This window comes from Rhinolophus sinicus, linkage group LG14 (genome assembly GCF_036562045.2).
Source record: "Rhinolophus sinicus isolate RSC01 linkage group LG14, ASM3656204v1, whole genome shotgun sequence".
Taxonomy (NCBI): domain Eukaryota; kingdom Metazoa; phylum Chordata; class Mammalia; order Chiroptera; family Rhinolophidae; genus Rhinolophus; species Rhinolophus sinicus.
In genome coordinates, this window is record NC_133763.1 from 13,849,506 (window position 1) to 13,865,795 (window position 16,290).

A 16,290-nucleotide genomic window follows, 5' to 3' on the forward strand; every position below is an offset into this window, starting at 1 on the left:
ACCCGACTCTCCAGGCAGAGCTAGTCACTCCCTTCCAGGCTTCCAGATGCGTCTCACAGCTGTCGGGTCGTTGCCTTTCCCTTGCTGGGGTATTCCTGAGGCCGAGCGCTGCGCCTGGAAGCAAGGGGCACCTGAGAACTCTGTGGGGCCCTAGAGAAAGCATGGAGGGTGCTGTGAGCTTTGCGGTAGAAGAGCTTCCGATGGAAAGCCGACTGGGATAGGTTGTGTGGGGCTTGAATGGAAAGTCACCGACGGGAGGGGTAACTCAGCAGGTGCTGAAGGAAGGATGTGATTTGGGTGGCTGGTGTCAGAGCCTTTGAGAATTAGGTTGAACATAGTAAAATGTGTACAGACTTCAGAAAGATAAGTCCTTAGGAATTCAGAGGAGCGCAGGTCTCTGAAAAGAAGACTGTTCTGTGGGGTCAGATTCAGAAATAGGGAGGGTGCCAAAACGTACACATTTTAAGAAAGGAAAAACTATTAAAACTGTAATACTCAATATATTCTGATAACAAAAGATGAATAGAAGTCATGTGCATACATTTTTTTGGCACCCCCGGTATAATTCTTATCTTGTAATTGCAAAGGCTCCCCAGGTGGAAGACGGTGGGTGGTAACTGACTTGCCTGCGGAAGGATAAGGGGGTGAAGGTCCGGCCTGCGGGGCGGCGCGCAGACCTGTAGAAATGGTGTGGAAACGCTGTGTCCGCGAGTTGCTCGCACGGGCCAGGGAGGCTGAGGTTAGGAAATCACTCCAGCTACTTTCAGTGTCTTTTCCTGAGTAAATTACCCCCAGATTAACGGGAGAATTTACAGATGAGGTTTTTAGAAATTGCAGTTTTTAGAAGAAAAAAGGAGTTGGATCCCTTAAACTGTTCATCTCAGCCCGTAGATGTTGTCAGGGCTGGACAGTTCTAGCCTGGTGGTCAGAGGGGCAGAGACAAGCTGAGCCATGGTAGTAGCTGGCGTCTCCTCACAAGCACCTCGGACACACGCGCTGCTAGGGTTCTTTTCCAGAAGCTTTGCCCAGGCCATGCAGTTCGCAGGCGTTGGTCTTTCTGACATCAGGCACTATCTGGAAAGGGGCTGGGAAAGTTGCTATTTCTGGGGTAAATCACGTGCCCATTAGACTAAAGACGACACTACGCAGTGAGTACTCGGAGCCAGCATAGAGGTCAGTAAGCAGGAGCCGTGTGGAATCGATAGTTTCTTTGGTGGGAACAGTAGTTTCAGGGCACAAGAATGTCGTGTGCGGGCTGAGAGCAGGCACTTGAGCAGGTGGTGTCTGGGGATAAGAGGGAGCGCGTGGCCACGTCAGTTACGTGGGTTCCCAGGGGCCGGAGCAGCTGATGGGCAGAGTCCTGCCCTCGAGGGGTGCAGGGTGGCCCGGCCTAGTCATTTTTACCAGGTACTTGAGACCTAAAAGAAATTTTAGGTTGTTATAGAGCCAGAAGCGATAGTTGTTGGATGTTAGAGGCAGGGTCCAAAAGCTCGCAACCAGTTGGAACAATAGAGAGTCAAATAAGATGAGTCGTGTAAAAGCTGTAACGAGGTCCAGCTGCTCGTGCTAACTGGCACCTGGAAAAGACGGGGCTTTGGCTGGTCGGCCAGCCTGTCACGTGGGTATGGGCACAGCTGCCAAAGAGCTGCTGTGTCCCTCATGCCGCAAGGTCGTCTGTTTGCTACCTCTTTCCCCTCACAGAATGTTGCTCCTTGAGGGCAGACCCGTCCCCTTTACTGCTCTATCCCCAGCCGCCTAGGACAGTGCGTGGATATATAGCTTCTCAGCTAGTCTGTGTGGAGGAAACGAAAGAAAGAAGCCTTATTCTGACGTCGGAGCTATGATTGGTGCACAAGTAATTGCGGTTTTTGCAGTTGTTTTTAACCTTTTAAACCGCAATTACTTCTGCACCAACCTAATACTATTTCAGATGCCACAATTTGTACACTTGAGAAATTCAACCATTAGACCATAGGTGACTTTTCTAATCAAAAGTAGTGGGTGCTGCCTGCTTTAATTTCTGTGAGATTGTTTTGTTGGATGCATGGAACCTGTTGTCTGTATGGAACCTGTTGTCTGTGGTCAACATGGTCTTTTACTGCAAAGACAATGTTTTGGAGCTGCTGAAAATTTAAAAACTGGTTTATAGGAGCAGTGATACAGTTTGTAAATTTCCCCTGTCCTTCACAGATCCAAAGTCAGGAAGATAATATTATTCGTTTCTCCTAATATATGAGATTTGATTGCTCAGGTACTTCCTAGGAGGCTGCTTTTCACCCTGCGTGATGCTCTCGTGTTACGTCAGATGTGGGGTGCTCGAGTGCTGTGCAGCCTAACGGTGCAAACTGTCCTGAAATTACTCATCTTCCTTTTCCGACTGAATTAAGGGGGATCAGTCATATGAATTGTTTCTAAAGTAGGGCCCTGGTATACTTCTAATGTTCACATTAATAATTGACGAATCTCCTTTGTTCTGTTTAGACTCATAATTTTTGTCACGAGCTTTGGCTTTATAAATTCTGAGCTAAATGATACGGCTAATTGTAGTCATGACCAGGTGTGAAGATTCCATCCCTGCGGGTATCAAGCGGGAAACCATCCCCAGGTCCCCTTCAGTTCATGCTTTGTCCCCACTGTCCTGGAGGGGATGCCCTCTTAGCCTCCAGCTGTGTCACGGGAGCTGCCCCTGGAATGGAGTTATGCCCTGTGTCCCCGGGAGTCCATACGGCCACTGTTTGCTGAAGTAAAGGGAGGTGGTTGTGCGGCTGGGAGGAACCGTCAGAAAAGGTGGAGAAGTGTGTCAGGTCACCTCTTCTCCAGGTTCCATCGAGGTACTTGAATAGGTTCTTCAAAGATACAGAAATTGCCACACACATATATTAGAACTTTTGAAAAATAAGGTTTAGGTAATATTGGAACAGGACATAAGGGAGTAAACTGTGTAGATGTTTTAAAGATAAAGTTTCAGGACATACGTTGATAACGTTTTCTCTTACTTCCTCCAGGTTTTATGACTTACCTAGTGGAGCCTTTATTCACAGAATGGGCCCGGTTTTCCAACACCAGGCTGTCCCAGACGATGCTGGGACACGTGGGGCTGAACAAAGCCAGCTGGAAGGGACTGCAGAGAGAACAGGCCAGCAGTGAGGACACTGACGCGACGTTTGAGGAGTTGAACTCACAGTTATGACCTCAGGAAAAATCGGTTATCATAACCCAGAACCAGTGGGACAGACTCCCGGAGGGTTTGGAAATGTGACATGGGTTCGTGAGGTGAGAGAACTTACTCTTGACTGCCAAGGTTGCGAAGGGAATGATGCCAGCATTATTTATGTCCCAAGATTTCCTCTGTTGGATCATTGGAACCCACTTTTTAATTTAAGACCTGAACTTAGAGCAATATGCACTTGGCTTTCACATGAAACCTTGAATATGCAAAGCCCAGCGGGACTGAATGCAGGAGTAGCCAAGGAGGTTTTGCGGCGTGCCACGTGTTTCTCAAAGCATTTATCCTTCGAACCATGAAACTTGAACTGAACCTTTCAGCAGAAATCTCTTGGAATTTCACCAGTCTGATGCAACATTGTGTGTCTGTACCTTCCACTAAGTTCTCTCTGAGAAAATGGAAATGTGAAGTGCCCAGCCTCTGCTGCCTCTGGCAAGACTCGATGTTTACATATCAACTCTGAAATACTGGTTCTAAATTTGCCTTGGAGCATAATTGTGAAGGAACCACTAAGAATTTTAAGATCAAACTGTAAACTGCAGCTCTTCCCCCCGGTTTGCCTTTTTTTCTCCTTTGGATGCCACCAAAGCCCCGTTCGCTCGTTTTCTTTCGTGCACTGGAAACTGTGCATTCTCAGAGTCCCGCCAGGCTTTCACTCCAGTGCTGCTTGGCAATGCAATTTTTTTTTTAACTATTCGTTTTTAATGTGGGGCGGGAGGGGAAGAACGCCAGTGTCCTAGCTGTATTATGATTCTGCAGTGAAGACATTGCATGTTGTTTTCACTACTGTACACTTGACCTGCACATGCAAGAAAAGGTGGAATGTTTAAAACACCATAATCAGCTCAGGGTATTTGCCAATCTGAAATAAATGGGATGGGGAAGTGTGTCCTTTGAGCAAGGGTACGGAAGTCCCTTTCGCTGCAGTGAGTGAGGTGTGTCGTGTGTGAATGGATGGTGTGTGTGCGTGCATGTGTTGTTCTATTTATCCACATGGGAAAGGATCTGAACTGTAAGCTTCTATTTATTATTTTAGAATGTGACGGTGAGCAGCCACCCTTGGGGGAGGGGAAGGTAGGTAAGCTGTAAGATTGCTCCAGTTGCCTTAAACTATGCACAAAGCTAAGTGACCAAACTTCTTGTTTTGATTTGAAAAAAAGTGCATTGTTTTTTCGTCCCTCCCTTTGATGAAACGTTACCCTTTGATGGGCCTTTTGATGTGAACAGATGTTTTCTAGGACAAAATCTAAGGACTAATTTTAAACTTAAAACATTCCACTTTTGTAATTTGTTTCAAATTGTTTTATGTATAGTAAGCACAACTGTAATCTGGTTTTAAGAGAAACTGGTGCTTTCTTTTAGTTCAATTGTATTTCCCTTGTTACTGTAAAAGACTGTTTATTAATTATGTTTACAGTTTGTTGCAACAGCCATTTTCTTGGGAGAAAGCTTGAGTGTAAAGCCATTTGTAAAAGGCTTTGCCATACTCATTTTAATATGTGCCTGTTGCTGTTAACTTTTGATGAATAAAAACCTATCTTTTCACATTTTTATCTTTGATATTTACCTCACCTTATAATTCAACCCTCTGGAAATCATAATGCTAAATTACTAGGAAATCAAAGGTGTAGCTCCTTGGCTCTAGCATTCACTCCTCAGGTATTTATTTATTCAGGCCAAGCTGGGTGCAGGCCCCGCCCTGGGGGGGTCCACTACCAAGAGCTCCGGAGTGAGCAGGCTGAGGCCCAGGTCACAGTTTGCTCAGCGTCCTGCTAACACTTGGTGGAGCCCAGCCTTTCATCCCCACGGTTGGAAATTGCACCTCTTGCACGTACTAAAAGACTAGTAACTGTACTGGCCTTTTTAAAGTAATAAGAAATGGCCACTTAATTCTTGGTTGATACCAATGCAAGGAAGGTACCGCTGGGCATCTTCTGTATCTTCCCAAGTCCAATTCATTAGAAGGGATGCAGTACAGACTTTAAATCAAACATGTTATTTGCATAGAAGAGTGACATCCAATAGAATATATGTGAGCCACAGAAGTGATTTTCAACTTCCTAGTAGCCACATTTAAAAAAGGAGACAAAAACCAGATGGAATTAATTTTAATACCATGTATGTATGTATGTATGTATGTAGCATAATCATTTCAATATGTAGTCATTATGAAAAAACAATTGAGATGTTTTACATTGTTTTTGGTACAAAGTCTTTGCAATCCAGTATGTACTTTACACTTACAGCAGCCACGTTTCAAGTGTCCAGTATCCACACGTGGCAAGTGGCTCCGTATTGGACAGTGGATGTAGAAGTCCAGTGATGGCAGAGCTGTGTGTCACCTGGGAAAGGCCAACTGGCCCCTCGTATGTGGTGGCATCACCTTGGCCAATCGGATGCTTCCGGAGTGTGATAAAGACCTTTCTTTCCAAGCTCAGAGACCTCGTATGACAGCGCATGGGAGAGACTAGCTCATAGCCAGCTCACCTTGACCAGGTGCAGTAACTGATGTTTGTCAAGTGTGATTATTTCAATTTAGTTAGAAACAGAACTGTCAATCATTCTCTCCTTTAGGCAGATCTTCTTGGGAAGCCGACTGGGACCCGCCTCCCCGCGGATGCTCCCGCTCGCCGAACCAGGCTCCCTGCTCCCCTGGACGATGCTGGGGACCCTGCCAGCTGCTGCTTGTCCATGTCAGCTTCTCATTGGCTTCAATCCACGTCAGTACCTGTAGCCTCGTGTGTCTGAGCCGCCCGGGCTCCAGCTGCGGTGTGGCTGCTGCTTCTGCTCTTGGCCACTCACTCTGTGTCTTATTTGATGCTCAGAGAGGATTGTCTTATTTCCATTCTTGGGGGGAGAGGGGGGGGGAGACTCCTCAGACTGCCCCCATTTCCTGCCTACACGTATAATAAGCCCATTGTTTTTCCTTACGTGTTATGTGGGAATCACTGCCTCTGGCTCTGCTTTTTAAATAGGACCTGTATTCCTTGAACATGAATTTTCTATGAAAATTTGAGTCAACAGTTCAATAATTTAGATCACATTTAAAATAAGTAGTTAGATATTATGGAACACAATGCAAACTTCACATGAATTTTTAAGATAAAACAGGAGACTTCAGAGAATGATTGCACAGGTAGCAGCCCAGTGGGGCTCCAGGTCCCACTTCTGTCGGGGGCGGGGCGGGGGGTGCATCTCTGCTCTGGGGGTGAAGTCTTTGCAGAGAAAATGTTGGCCAGCCTTAGCTTAGTGGGAAAAAGTGTGGTTCCTGGGCAGTGTTTGTACTCTGTAAATGTGACGGTTCATGATTCCCTGTATAAAAGAAGTAAATATTTTATGTCCTTTGCAGACATATTTGTACCTGACATACAGGTTAGAGGTGTTAGGAATTCTTTGAAGATTTCGTAACAGTCTCTTTTTCCAAAATGCCTTTTTGGCTCTTAAAGCTTTCATAAAACTTGCACATCAGAGATTTACAGTGTTTTCATATGTATTTTTAAAAATGTATAAGTATTTTAAATTCCCTGCCAGCAGTATCTCCTGCTTGGGAAGGTACACAGTGACCAATCGCTGCCCTGCATTCAGGAATGCTTTTACGTAAACGTGCGTATGACTCACCATTGCATCAGCTTACAGGTGGAACAATGGTTGTGCGGAATGAGCGAGGCCTAGTCTGAGCCATTCCTCACTTGCTAAGGGTCTGCAGGGACCTGGGGTTTGGAAGGCCCCCAAAGGTCTTGGGCTGTAGGTAGAATGACCACACTTGGGGGCGCGCTGAGAGGGGGTACACAGCAGGTCTCCACCTTGTGCTCAACATAGGGCTAGTGTAAATTGGACCATCAATAAATGCTTGTTGAACTGGTAACTTGGAGTTTTAATTATGTGTTTCCTTTTTAGCTATCAGTCTATCATGAAGAGAAATTTTATTAAAACTGGGCTGAAGTTACGTGGTGAGCAATATCCGAGTTCCTGTTGGGTACAGAGCCCTGCGCTGGATGCAATAAAGGTATTAAAAATTATAAAACATGGTCTCTGTTCTCAAAATGTGTGGGTGACAGAATGTTTGTTAATCAATATGGCAGGTTTTCATATTGTACAACATGAATGTAAGGTTTTGGGCTGTTGTTTACAATGAATGGTTCAGTTCGTTCTCTCCCAATTTGCTCGATTTGCAGTGCTTTCTAATGCATTCTCCATCTCATCATGCATTGAGTCCTTCAGCTCTAGAATTTGGTTTTTTTATAGTTTCAATCTTTCACAAAGTATTCCTGTTGGTTAATTTTATTCCTGAGCTCATCAACTGCCTTTCAGAGTTTTCTTGTATTTCACCGAGTTTCTTCATGACTGAGATTTTGAATTCTCCATCATTTAGGTCAAGATCAGTTTACCCACGACTTTGCGTTTGGTTGCTAGAGAACTGTCTTTTTCTGTTACCTTGGTGATTCATGGTGCTTGATGTGTTTCTCTGCAGTGAGCAACTTTAGGTGCTGTTTTGATTTTAACTCAGCAGGTTAATTAGGTCTTTCTTTTGTTCCCCAGTAGATGGTGCTGTAGACAACTTTTTGTTATACCTGCGTTACTTGCACCCCTGTGGTCAGGGGCGCCACTACTGTGCTGAAGGATTGTGGGGGGCGGGTTTGCGAACCCGCAGCGCTGTTACCTGGTTCCCCGTGGTCAGAGGCAGTGGATGCATTTCCGCCGCTGCTACTGGGCCCGTCTGCAATCAGGAGGGAAATGTCAGGAAGCCAGTGCTGCTTGTACCCCCGTGCCCCCCGCCAGGCCACCCTTACAACTCCACCCCTACCGACCATGTTAGCTGGGGCTGCCGGCCTGTCCCTGGTCCTCGCGTCCTGCGTCCCCTCCGCCTCCGCGCACCTTGGGATGTACCCGTGTGTAGATCTCAGGCTGCGAGTGTGTTGAGCAGAGGAACCTTTGTTGGGTTACTAGTTGTAGGAAGGATACAAAATGGGTTTTCTCTACCATGATGCTGTGAGATGCTTTGAGCACAAATGTGTTTATCATTGAGCCATATCCTATAAAGAATCAGGAGGCTGCATGATATCTTATGTTATAAGGTATATATTTAAGTTTTTGGAAGGAAGTATCTCAAAGGAATGTTTAATGTACCTAGTCGAACATTGGCAGAAAACAGAACTTTTCAATTTCCATCTAGGAATCATCACAAAATAGGGGGTTAGCTTTTTCCATTATCGGGACGGACTCAGATTATTTCAGGTTAACTGGGGGCTTTATCATGAGGATTCACCTTCGTGACAACAGAGACAAACCCTGGTGAGGGCTGCAGAGCATGACCCGGTCTAATCACTGAAAGGTAGCTTCCTGCCACATCTGCTTGCTTCTCCCACTCCTGCTCCTCCGTAACTCGTCTCCTCTGCCTTAGGGAGGCAGTGGAGCGTAGTATCTTTTTTATTAGGTTGGTGCAAAAGTAATTGTGGCTTTTGCAATTATTTTTAGCATTTTAAACCGCAATTACTTTTGCACCAACCTAATAAGTGTTCATTTGTCAGACATTAGCCGTGGGTCCTTGGGGAAGTTACCTAATCTCTCTAGTAGCTTCCTAACCTGTAAAATGTGTTTCCGAAAAGTAAGATAATGTATTGACTGTTAAGTGCCAGATCACTGGCCTATTTCCTCCTAACGTTTGTATAAACCGCTCGGGGTACGCCTGTACCTCACAACGCCCTTATTTGAGCTCCAGGTGACAGCTGCCTCTCTCCAGGTTTCCTGTCCCAGTTCCTGGACTGGAACCTGACGGGACCAGGTCCTCAAGGCCGTGTCCTTGAGCATTACCAGGTGCTGGGCAGTGAGTTGGGCTGAGGAGTATCGGGGTGACCTGACCCCCGAGATCAGTCCGGGGTACTTCTCTACCCCAGTGATTCAGATCACCTCCCAGCAGTCTGGTTCTCATCCTCTTTCACCTTTGATAAAAAGCACGACTGGCCCAATGCGATGGCCGCAGGCAGCAGCAGACTTCCTACCACCACTAGGTCCTGGTATGAAGAGTGGGCCTTTCTCCCCAAATTAAGGCTTTTCCAGCCAGGAAGAGAGCACTTGTGAGGGACTGGCCTACGTAGCCATAGCTGTTTGCTATGGAATGGGAGGCACTAGTGGGGTTCTCGTACCATTTACCTTCTTGAAAATGTCTGTTACACTGTGACCTTTGGAAAAGGCTGGAGAATTTACCAGAGGAGAAAGTTTGAGAAATGCCAGCTATAGGAACAGTCAGGTTTCTAGCCCATATGAAGTAGATTAGGACTGTCTCAGAGGAAATATCCAGTAGAGAACTAGCCTGCGTACAAGGCTCACGAGGAGAAACTAAAAAGAATAATAACAGGTTCAGTGGGATAGCTAAGAAGAATGTCGAATCTCTCATTTGAGAAGGGGAAGGACTCAGGAACAGTGATATTCTGTCATAAAACCACGTGTCTCGTTCTGCCCGACAATCCCAGGGCTGACTTTCCTGGGTTAACTCCTGAAAGTTTAAACTTCGATCTGCCAAATTCTAACCCAGAGAGAACTTCTATTTTGGGATTAGTTATCAAAAGGAATTTGTTTTTGGTAGTTGTTACCTCATGTCATCTTCTTTACCAATTAGACTCACAGGAACTCTTAATACAGCAAGAGGACAGGATTTTCTACAGAAGAGCCTGTGACGGGAGACAACCGAAGTACAGACTAAGCGCCAGCGCTGAACGCCCCGAGCCTGTGCAGGTGCCGGGGCCCCGCCATGGGTCCCGGGAGACGTCAGTCTATTGGGAACTACAGTGACCTCATGTAAAGTGACGTAAGTAACTTATTTAGCACAAAATCATTATTTCACTTAGTCTTCAACAAATTTTTGAGCTGAGCAGTATTCCCATTTTAACAGAGGTGTGACGTGGCTGAGGTCACACACGGCTTGTGTGTAACTCCATGCCCAGTGCCCCTGATGCACACTAGGTACATAAGTGAGTCCCTGCACTACTCAGAATCATTGTAGACAAAACGTTATACCAGTTACTTAACGTTTTAAGCCTCAGCTATAAAATGCAGAGCTTAACTATTTTTAAGATCTTTCACATCAGATATTGTGTTGATTGTGACAACCAGAAACTGAATGAGATGGGTGTTGAGGAAGCCGGAAAAATAGATTTCACCAATTGCAGAGGTAGATTATAGACTTGAACCCTGAGGAAATGCATCCCAAGTGACGGCCTTTTCTTTTAATGCTGAAATTCCTTGAACAGAAAGGTAAATGAGAGGTGATACAAATGAAGGAATATATTTCCACTTGAAAAATGTAGAAAGCAAATTCTTTAAGCTACATGTGCAATATAAAATAATCTTACCTATCGTAAAATAACTACATAAATAAGTTTATGGTCCAAGGAAAACAAAGGTTTGCTTTATTTCAAAACAGTAACTTCCTTATATTGGAGCACTGACCAAAACTCAATACTGATACAAATATAAATTTCTTAGGAGGTCAAAATATGTCAGGTGAACTTTCTGAATTTCTCTTAAAGGCAGAATTTTTAAACCATATAAAACAATCAGAAACAGTGTACATCAAACAGCATGTGTAAAATAAGAGACGGTTCAAATTTAAGCTGAATAGCCAAACCATGTAAATTACCTTAATATTTGCTAATATCCAGAGCATTGCACATATTTCCAATAACTTAAAAGTGAATGTCTATCTACTCTCCCAACCCCCCTCACCCAAGGAAATACAACTTTTAAAACTATATTTAAATAATAAACCCAACTATTTACTCATAGTAGGAGATTCTGGCATTAAGTATATATAGCTGAGTTTAACAAATACAGAAAATCATGAAAATTATCAAGCATTTAAAAATGATCACTTACAGCAATTCATTAGAAGCCCTAGAAAGACAGTTCTCCACTTTCTAATAACACCTAAGGTTTATGGTGCATAATGTAATTCAAGAGAACAGCATTCTGACCAGTGACGAACAACATAGAAGAAATTCTTTCGCCTATTCAGTGTTTAAAAATTTTTTAAATTGGTCAAAATAGTAAACTCCATTATGCTGACAATTTCCGTAAGTATTAATTTAGCAACAAGTCATCTTTATGATGCCATTTATTAAAATGAAAATAGCTTTTTACTTAAAAAAGATTCACTATTTGAAAACTACGCTTTCCTCCTCAGCACTGATGGCACTGAGGTGAAAGCAGGCTTCGTGGTCCCCGCCTTCCCTTTCTGAAGGAAAGCATTACGGAACGTTAGCAGTGAGCGTATCCGGGTCCTGCTCAACCCGTCTCCAAGACATGTGAGAGAGTGTAATAGTTCTGCGCAAGGTAAGAAGATTCCAGTCTCAGATATTTCACTCCAACAAACTGTTATGCCAGCTCTTCCATCACTTAGTAAATGATCACCAAAAACAAATGATAACAGTACCCTCATTATATAATTTTACAGACTGTTTTATATCCAAATTATGCATATAGAACAGTTGTACAGATAGTGTTAAGAAATAAAAACTCACATCTACAAGTCTGTATAATTGTTTTCAAGATTGGAAATCTAAACATTACACATTAAAAACAATGTCAGAATTCATGCATGTTCTGGAAAACTTCAGAACTGACCTTCTCATAAAAGCAAACCTAGAGTGCTTTTGTTATTGCTTAATCCTCTAGTAAGATTTAAAAGGAGACTACTGAATACTAAATTCAAGTATTTACTAAATAGTGTTGATTTCTACTAGCCAAACAGCCCTAACAAACCAACAACTGAACCAGGACAGTCTTTCTTGGCTTACTGTCTACTAGGAACTTGAAACATTTTCAATCAAAGCCTTCATTTTTCCTGTAGATTTCAACATGTGGGGCCCAAACTAGAAGAGAAACAAACAAAAGGTATAAATAAAGATACTGGTTCATGTAACAGTAATGATGTACCCTGCCCCCCCCAGTCATGGATCAAAGGGTTGGGATGTTTTATGAGAAAAACCACACAGCCAGATAATGTGAAAATCTTTATGAATTGACACATGGTTATAAACATGACAGAAAAGAAAACTACGATAGTCTTAGCAAGACCCTAGCTTAGTTTGGCAATACCACCATTTCCTTTTCAGTGTCTAAAGAGTTTAAAAAATGCTAGAATTTCTAAGAGAGCTGCCTCTCTGAAATAGATAAGCACATGTTCCCCATGAATAAAGGGAATGTACCGATTAAGCACAGGAGTTTCCGTGACATCTGCTTATCTCCACCTAAGAGATGGCCCCCATCCTGCAAGGCCCAGGGTGAATCTCACCCATTTCAGACTTGCACAGGGTGCCCAAGAGAAAAGCGATCTTTCTTTACCTTGAATTTCTATATCACAACATATATGTTGTCCTAAGATATAAGTTTTATTATACTAAATTTAACTTCATTATGCTTAAATATACATAAAACACAGCATGGAAATTTTACCATTGGAAATGTTTAGTGAAACTAGGGGTTAACTGTTGCTTCCTTCTTTATGCTCTTGTGCGTGGAAACTGCTTGTAAGTAGGGGCTGAATCGTGGAACATCCTTTTGAATCTTGCAGAGGACACGGCTGACTTACCTGGTACAACGCAGGTGGCTCAGCAGCGGTGGGAACTAGCATGTGGGATGGGAAGGAAGTGGGTGGCCCCGACACTCACCATCACGGTCTCGGATGTGGCCTCCGGCGCAGGCTGTGGAGCTCCTTTCTCGGCCTCACCTTGGCTGTTGCTTCGATACCGGTACGCAAACTTCTTTTTCAGAGCTTCTGCGATGAGGGCAGCAGGGTCGGTTGTGTCCACCGGTTTGGGCTTTAGCTCTTGTTCTGATCTGAGAGAAGTGAACAGAAACCAAGGGGACATATTTCAATATGCTGACAGCACTTCCGTAGCCTCACAAAAAATAAAGACACTGACAAACATTGATGGCAGTGAGATGAAAACCCTAGATTTAAGGCTCAGTACAAGAGCACGGGTTAAGCTCTTTCAGGACAATGGCGGTGGCTCGCTCCACAAGCCCAGTGACGATCACAGCAGGTCACATGCAGCTTTACTGAAAGGCTGACTGACAAGACTTTACATGAAAGGGCTTTAAATGCAGTGAGAGAAAAACTAAACAGTGACCCGGAAATGTTTATTTTGCTGATCTCTCAGTTAACTATGTATAGCAGCCACTGGGGCATCTGTTTTAAATTAAAAACTTAGAAACTGAAAGTTCTCTAGAAGCCCAGTACTTTTACAGCACATTGAAACATGAGGGAAGCGAGAGAAGGTATGTATCCTCACCTTTTTACTGACCGAAGTTTTACACTGTTCATATCTTTAAGGATCTCTAGCATATTTGGCATATCAGGTTTCTTTGGGCTGCTCTTGTCCGAAGTCTTTCCAGCACACGCTTTTTTCTCTCTTCGCGCTCTGATCAGATCGATGGCAGATGTGCTTTGGGGGGGTGCGGGTAGAGGCGGGGGTGGTGGGGGAGGCGGGGGTGGAGGGACAAAAGGTGGTGCTGGGGTAACAGTGGTAGAATCTAAATCACCTACGGAGACGGGGAAAAATCAATTTTAAGTCTGAGTGTGATGGGCAAATAAAAATTATTATGTTAAGGACCTCTGTATGCTTGAAAACATTATCCCTAATAAGAATCTGTTATGTAAGCAGAAGGGAAGTTTCAGTTACTTGGTTAGAATCTAAATGCCTGAATCTCAGTCATGGTATCATTTAATCAATCCCAAAATTCTCCAAATGGAAAAGTTCCATTTTACTTAACAGGAGTGTGTTTGTGATATCAAATATTCAAGTCTGACTGTGGCATGATTTTTAACTACTTTTAGATGAAATGATTTAGTACTATAACTTTTCAAAAAACTATTTGATAAATTTATGTTCATTTTAAGCATATTTACATATAAGACTTTCTAAACATTAAAAGCCTGCATTTGACTAGAATGTGTTTGAAAGAAAAGATTTAAATTTATTGCTGAACCAATTTCTGGAAGAAGAAAAAAGTGTTATCTTAATTACTCCTGATTTTGGAAATTAAGTATAAGAATTAACATGGTTATAAAATAAGAACCTTGAAATTCATCTTTCTGCATTAGTAGAGGCTAGATTTTTGTTGAGCGAACTATACTGATTACGGGGCACTTGATGCAAAAACTTTGATGCAAAAAAGTTTTACTCAGGGATTTAGACTATAACTAGAAGACCTGTCATAAATCCCCAAATTATCTCACTACTTATGGCACTTTTCCTAGTCTGGCAGAAGAGAAAGAGAAATGCAATTTAAAGTTAAGAAAAGGGCAGGACCGTTGGAGTTTACAATGTTACATGCTGATTTCATCTAGGTAACACCGATGCCGCCTCCGGCATTTGGTACCCGAGTGCATTTATCTGCGCTCTGTCCACCTTGGCCGTACAGGTTGGATGACATTAAACTCCAGGAGCCCCGGCAAGTGGATCCGAGGTGGAGTGACTGTCCTTACCCTTCAGACACAGTGAGGTATCAGCACTCAGGACAACACGAGGAAAAACATATACTACCTGCCAACAGGTTAGTGGACTAGGATTTCAAGGCTGTAGTTTCTCCTCAAGAGTGGCAGAGCCACACAAACCAAAGAAACAGGATCCGCCCAGGAGTCAGAGGACCTGACTCCATTTCTACTCTGGCCAAGAAAAATGCCTATTAAGTAGCGACTGTGCACGAAAGGCATTTTCTATCATCTCCACATTTCCTCCCACAATCACTCCGTATCACCTACTGTTACCCCATTTTAGAGCAGGAAAAGAAGGTAAAAGGCGAAGTACTTGCCTCAGAACTTGCAGGTAAGGAAACAGCACTCAGCCTGGAGTGCTGTTTTGAGATGACCTTGCCTGACAGAGGGTTGGTGCCAGTATCACAGACCACTGAGTTCCCCAGAGCAGTCATCTGAGCAGCAATTCGACCGCAGGAATGTCAGTGTTTTCCAAATACACTCACTCATCACCCTCTCTGACAGCATCGAGATTGTTCAAAACAAAAACCACTTAAATTCGACCGGGTCCTAGACTGGACTATGCAGAGGACCGACCCTTGGTTTTCTAACAACCCCAATGGCTGTTACTTGCTAATAAACTTCAACATCAGTGATATTCTCCAGATTTCCAGTTTGCTGGTTAAACAAATGTAGGACTTACTGACCTGTAATGAGATTTTGCTGTTCTTGCAGGGTCACAATTTTGGCAATCTGAGCTCTGAGGGCAGCAAGTTCATTTTCAAGAGCACAGATTTTCTGCAGTGCTTCCTCGTTCGCCAGTGGTGTCTTCAGTGGAGGCTCTTCTGGAGACAGGTTCGGTAAGGAAAACGGCCTGCTTAGGGGCTTTTCGGAGAAAGGAGGATCGTCCTGCAGGGGCTGGACCTCTGTCCTGCAAGGAAGACAGAAGGCTGACTGTCAGGCTTTGAGAGAAAATATAAAAAGTCATCATGCCAATTAATCAGAAAACACGTGAGAACCACTTTTCAGGCTGACTTTGCATAAATCCCCTCCTGTAAGTTTCAAAACAATAAAGCACTTGGCAACCTAATGTGTGTGTGATATATATACATATATGGTTTCTCGTTACCATCATTCTTAATCTCTAGATAATATGCACAAGCCAACACTATCCTATCAAGAGGCATCACTGATTCCAACAGTGGTTTTGCTAATTCATGCTTTGGTTTGGAATAAGTGAAGACACTTTTTAATGTTCTTAAAAATGGTTAATTACTAGTTATATTTGACAACAAAATTAAATCAATAATACATTAGCCGTTCCCCAGGGTGCTGGCTTCTGCATTTCAATGCCAGTATTTTCCATGTATAACATCAAATTGCAAGACATTATAACAGTATGGGCCAAATACAGCGTCAGAAACTGAAAAGGAGAAAAAAGAGTAATTGAACCCATGTACTGATACCTACATGGTAACTAATCAATTAGGTGTCGAGAATTTTTTTAATGTGCACTGCTCCTTAGCTCCCAAAGGAAACCTTTGGGAGCTAAGAATAAAATTCAGATTTCTTTTGAAATGTCAATTTGTAT

The 16,290-nt window shown here is 43.4% G+C and overlaps 2 protein-coding genes across 13 annotated transcripts in view; one reads left to right on the plus strand and one right to left on the minus strand.

Moving 5' to 3' along the window:
• PDE7A (phosphodiesterase 7A) overlaps nucleotides 1-15,789 on the plus strand; it is a 97,491-nt gene extending 81,702 nt beyond the window's left edge. For 3 of the 11 annotated variants that reach the window (XR_002135769.2, XR_012491765.1, XR_002135768.2), the window contains exons 13-17: nucleotides 3,006-3,273; nucleotides 5,473-5,722; nucleotides 5,801-7,232; nucleotides 9,843-10,031; nucleotides 11,406-11,545. Coding sequence is in view for 3 of the 11 variants with exons in the window: in XM_019710689.2 (XP_019566248.1) it covers nucleotides 3,006-3,190 (185 nt within the window). In the remaining 8 variants the exon portion in view is untranslated. Of the gene's footprint in view, nucleotides 1-3,005; nucleotides 4,774-5,472; nucleotides 5,723-5,800; nucleotides 7,233-9,842; nucleotides 10,032-11,405; nucleotides 11,555-12,794; nucleotides 12,973-14,573; nucleotides 14,780-15,434 lie in introns of those variants that run through there. The other 8 variants (XM_019710689.2, XM_074318928.1, XM_074318927.1 and 5 more) reach the window with 6 other exon arrangements.
• Nucleotides 10,610-16,290, minus strand: part of MTFR1 (mitochondrial fission regulator 1) — a 49,386-nt gene continuing 43,705 nt past the window's right edge. For both annotated transcript variants that reach the window (XM_074318929.1, XM_074318930.1), the window contains exons 5-8: nucleotides 15,407-15,630; nucleotides 13,516-13,765; nucleotides 12,892-13,060; nucleotides 10,610-12,093 (exon numbers count right to left, since the gene is read on the minus strand). In XM_074318929.1, coding sequence (XP_074175030.1) covers nucleotides 12,025-12,093; nucleotides 12,892-13,060; nucleotides 13,516-13,765; nucleotides 15,407-15,630 — 712 coding nt within the window. In that variant the 3' untranslated portion in view covers nucleotides 10,610-12,024. The remainder of the gene's footprint in view (nucleotides 12,094-12,891; nucleotides 13,061-13,515; nucleotides 13,766-15,406; nucleotides 15,631-16,290) is intronic.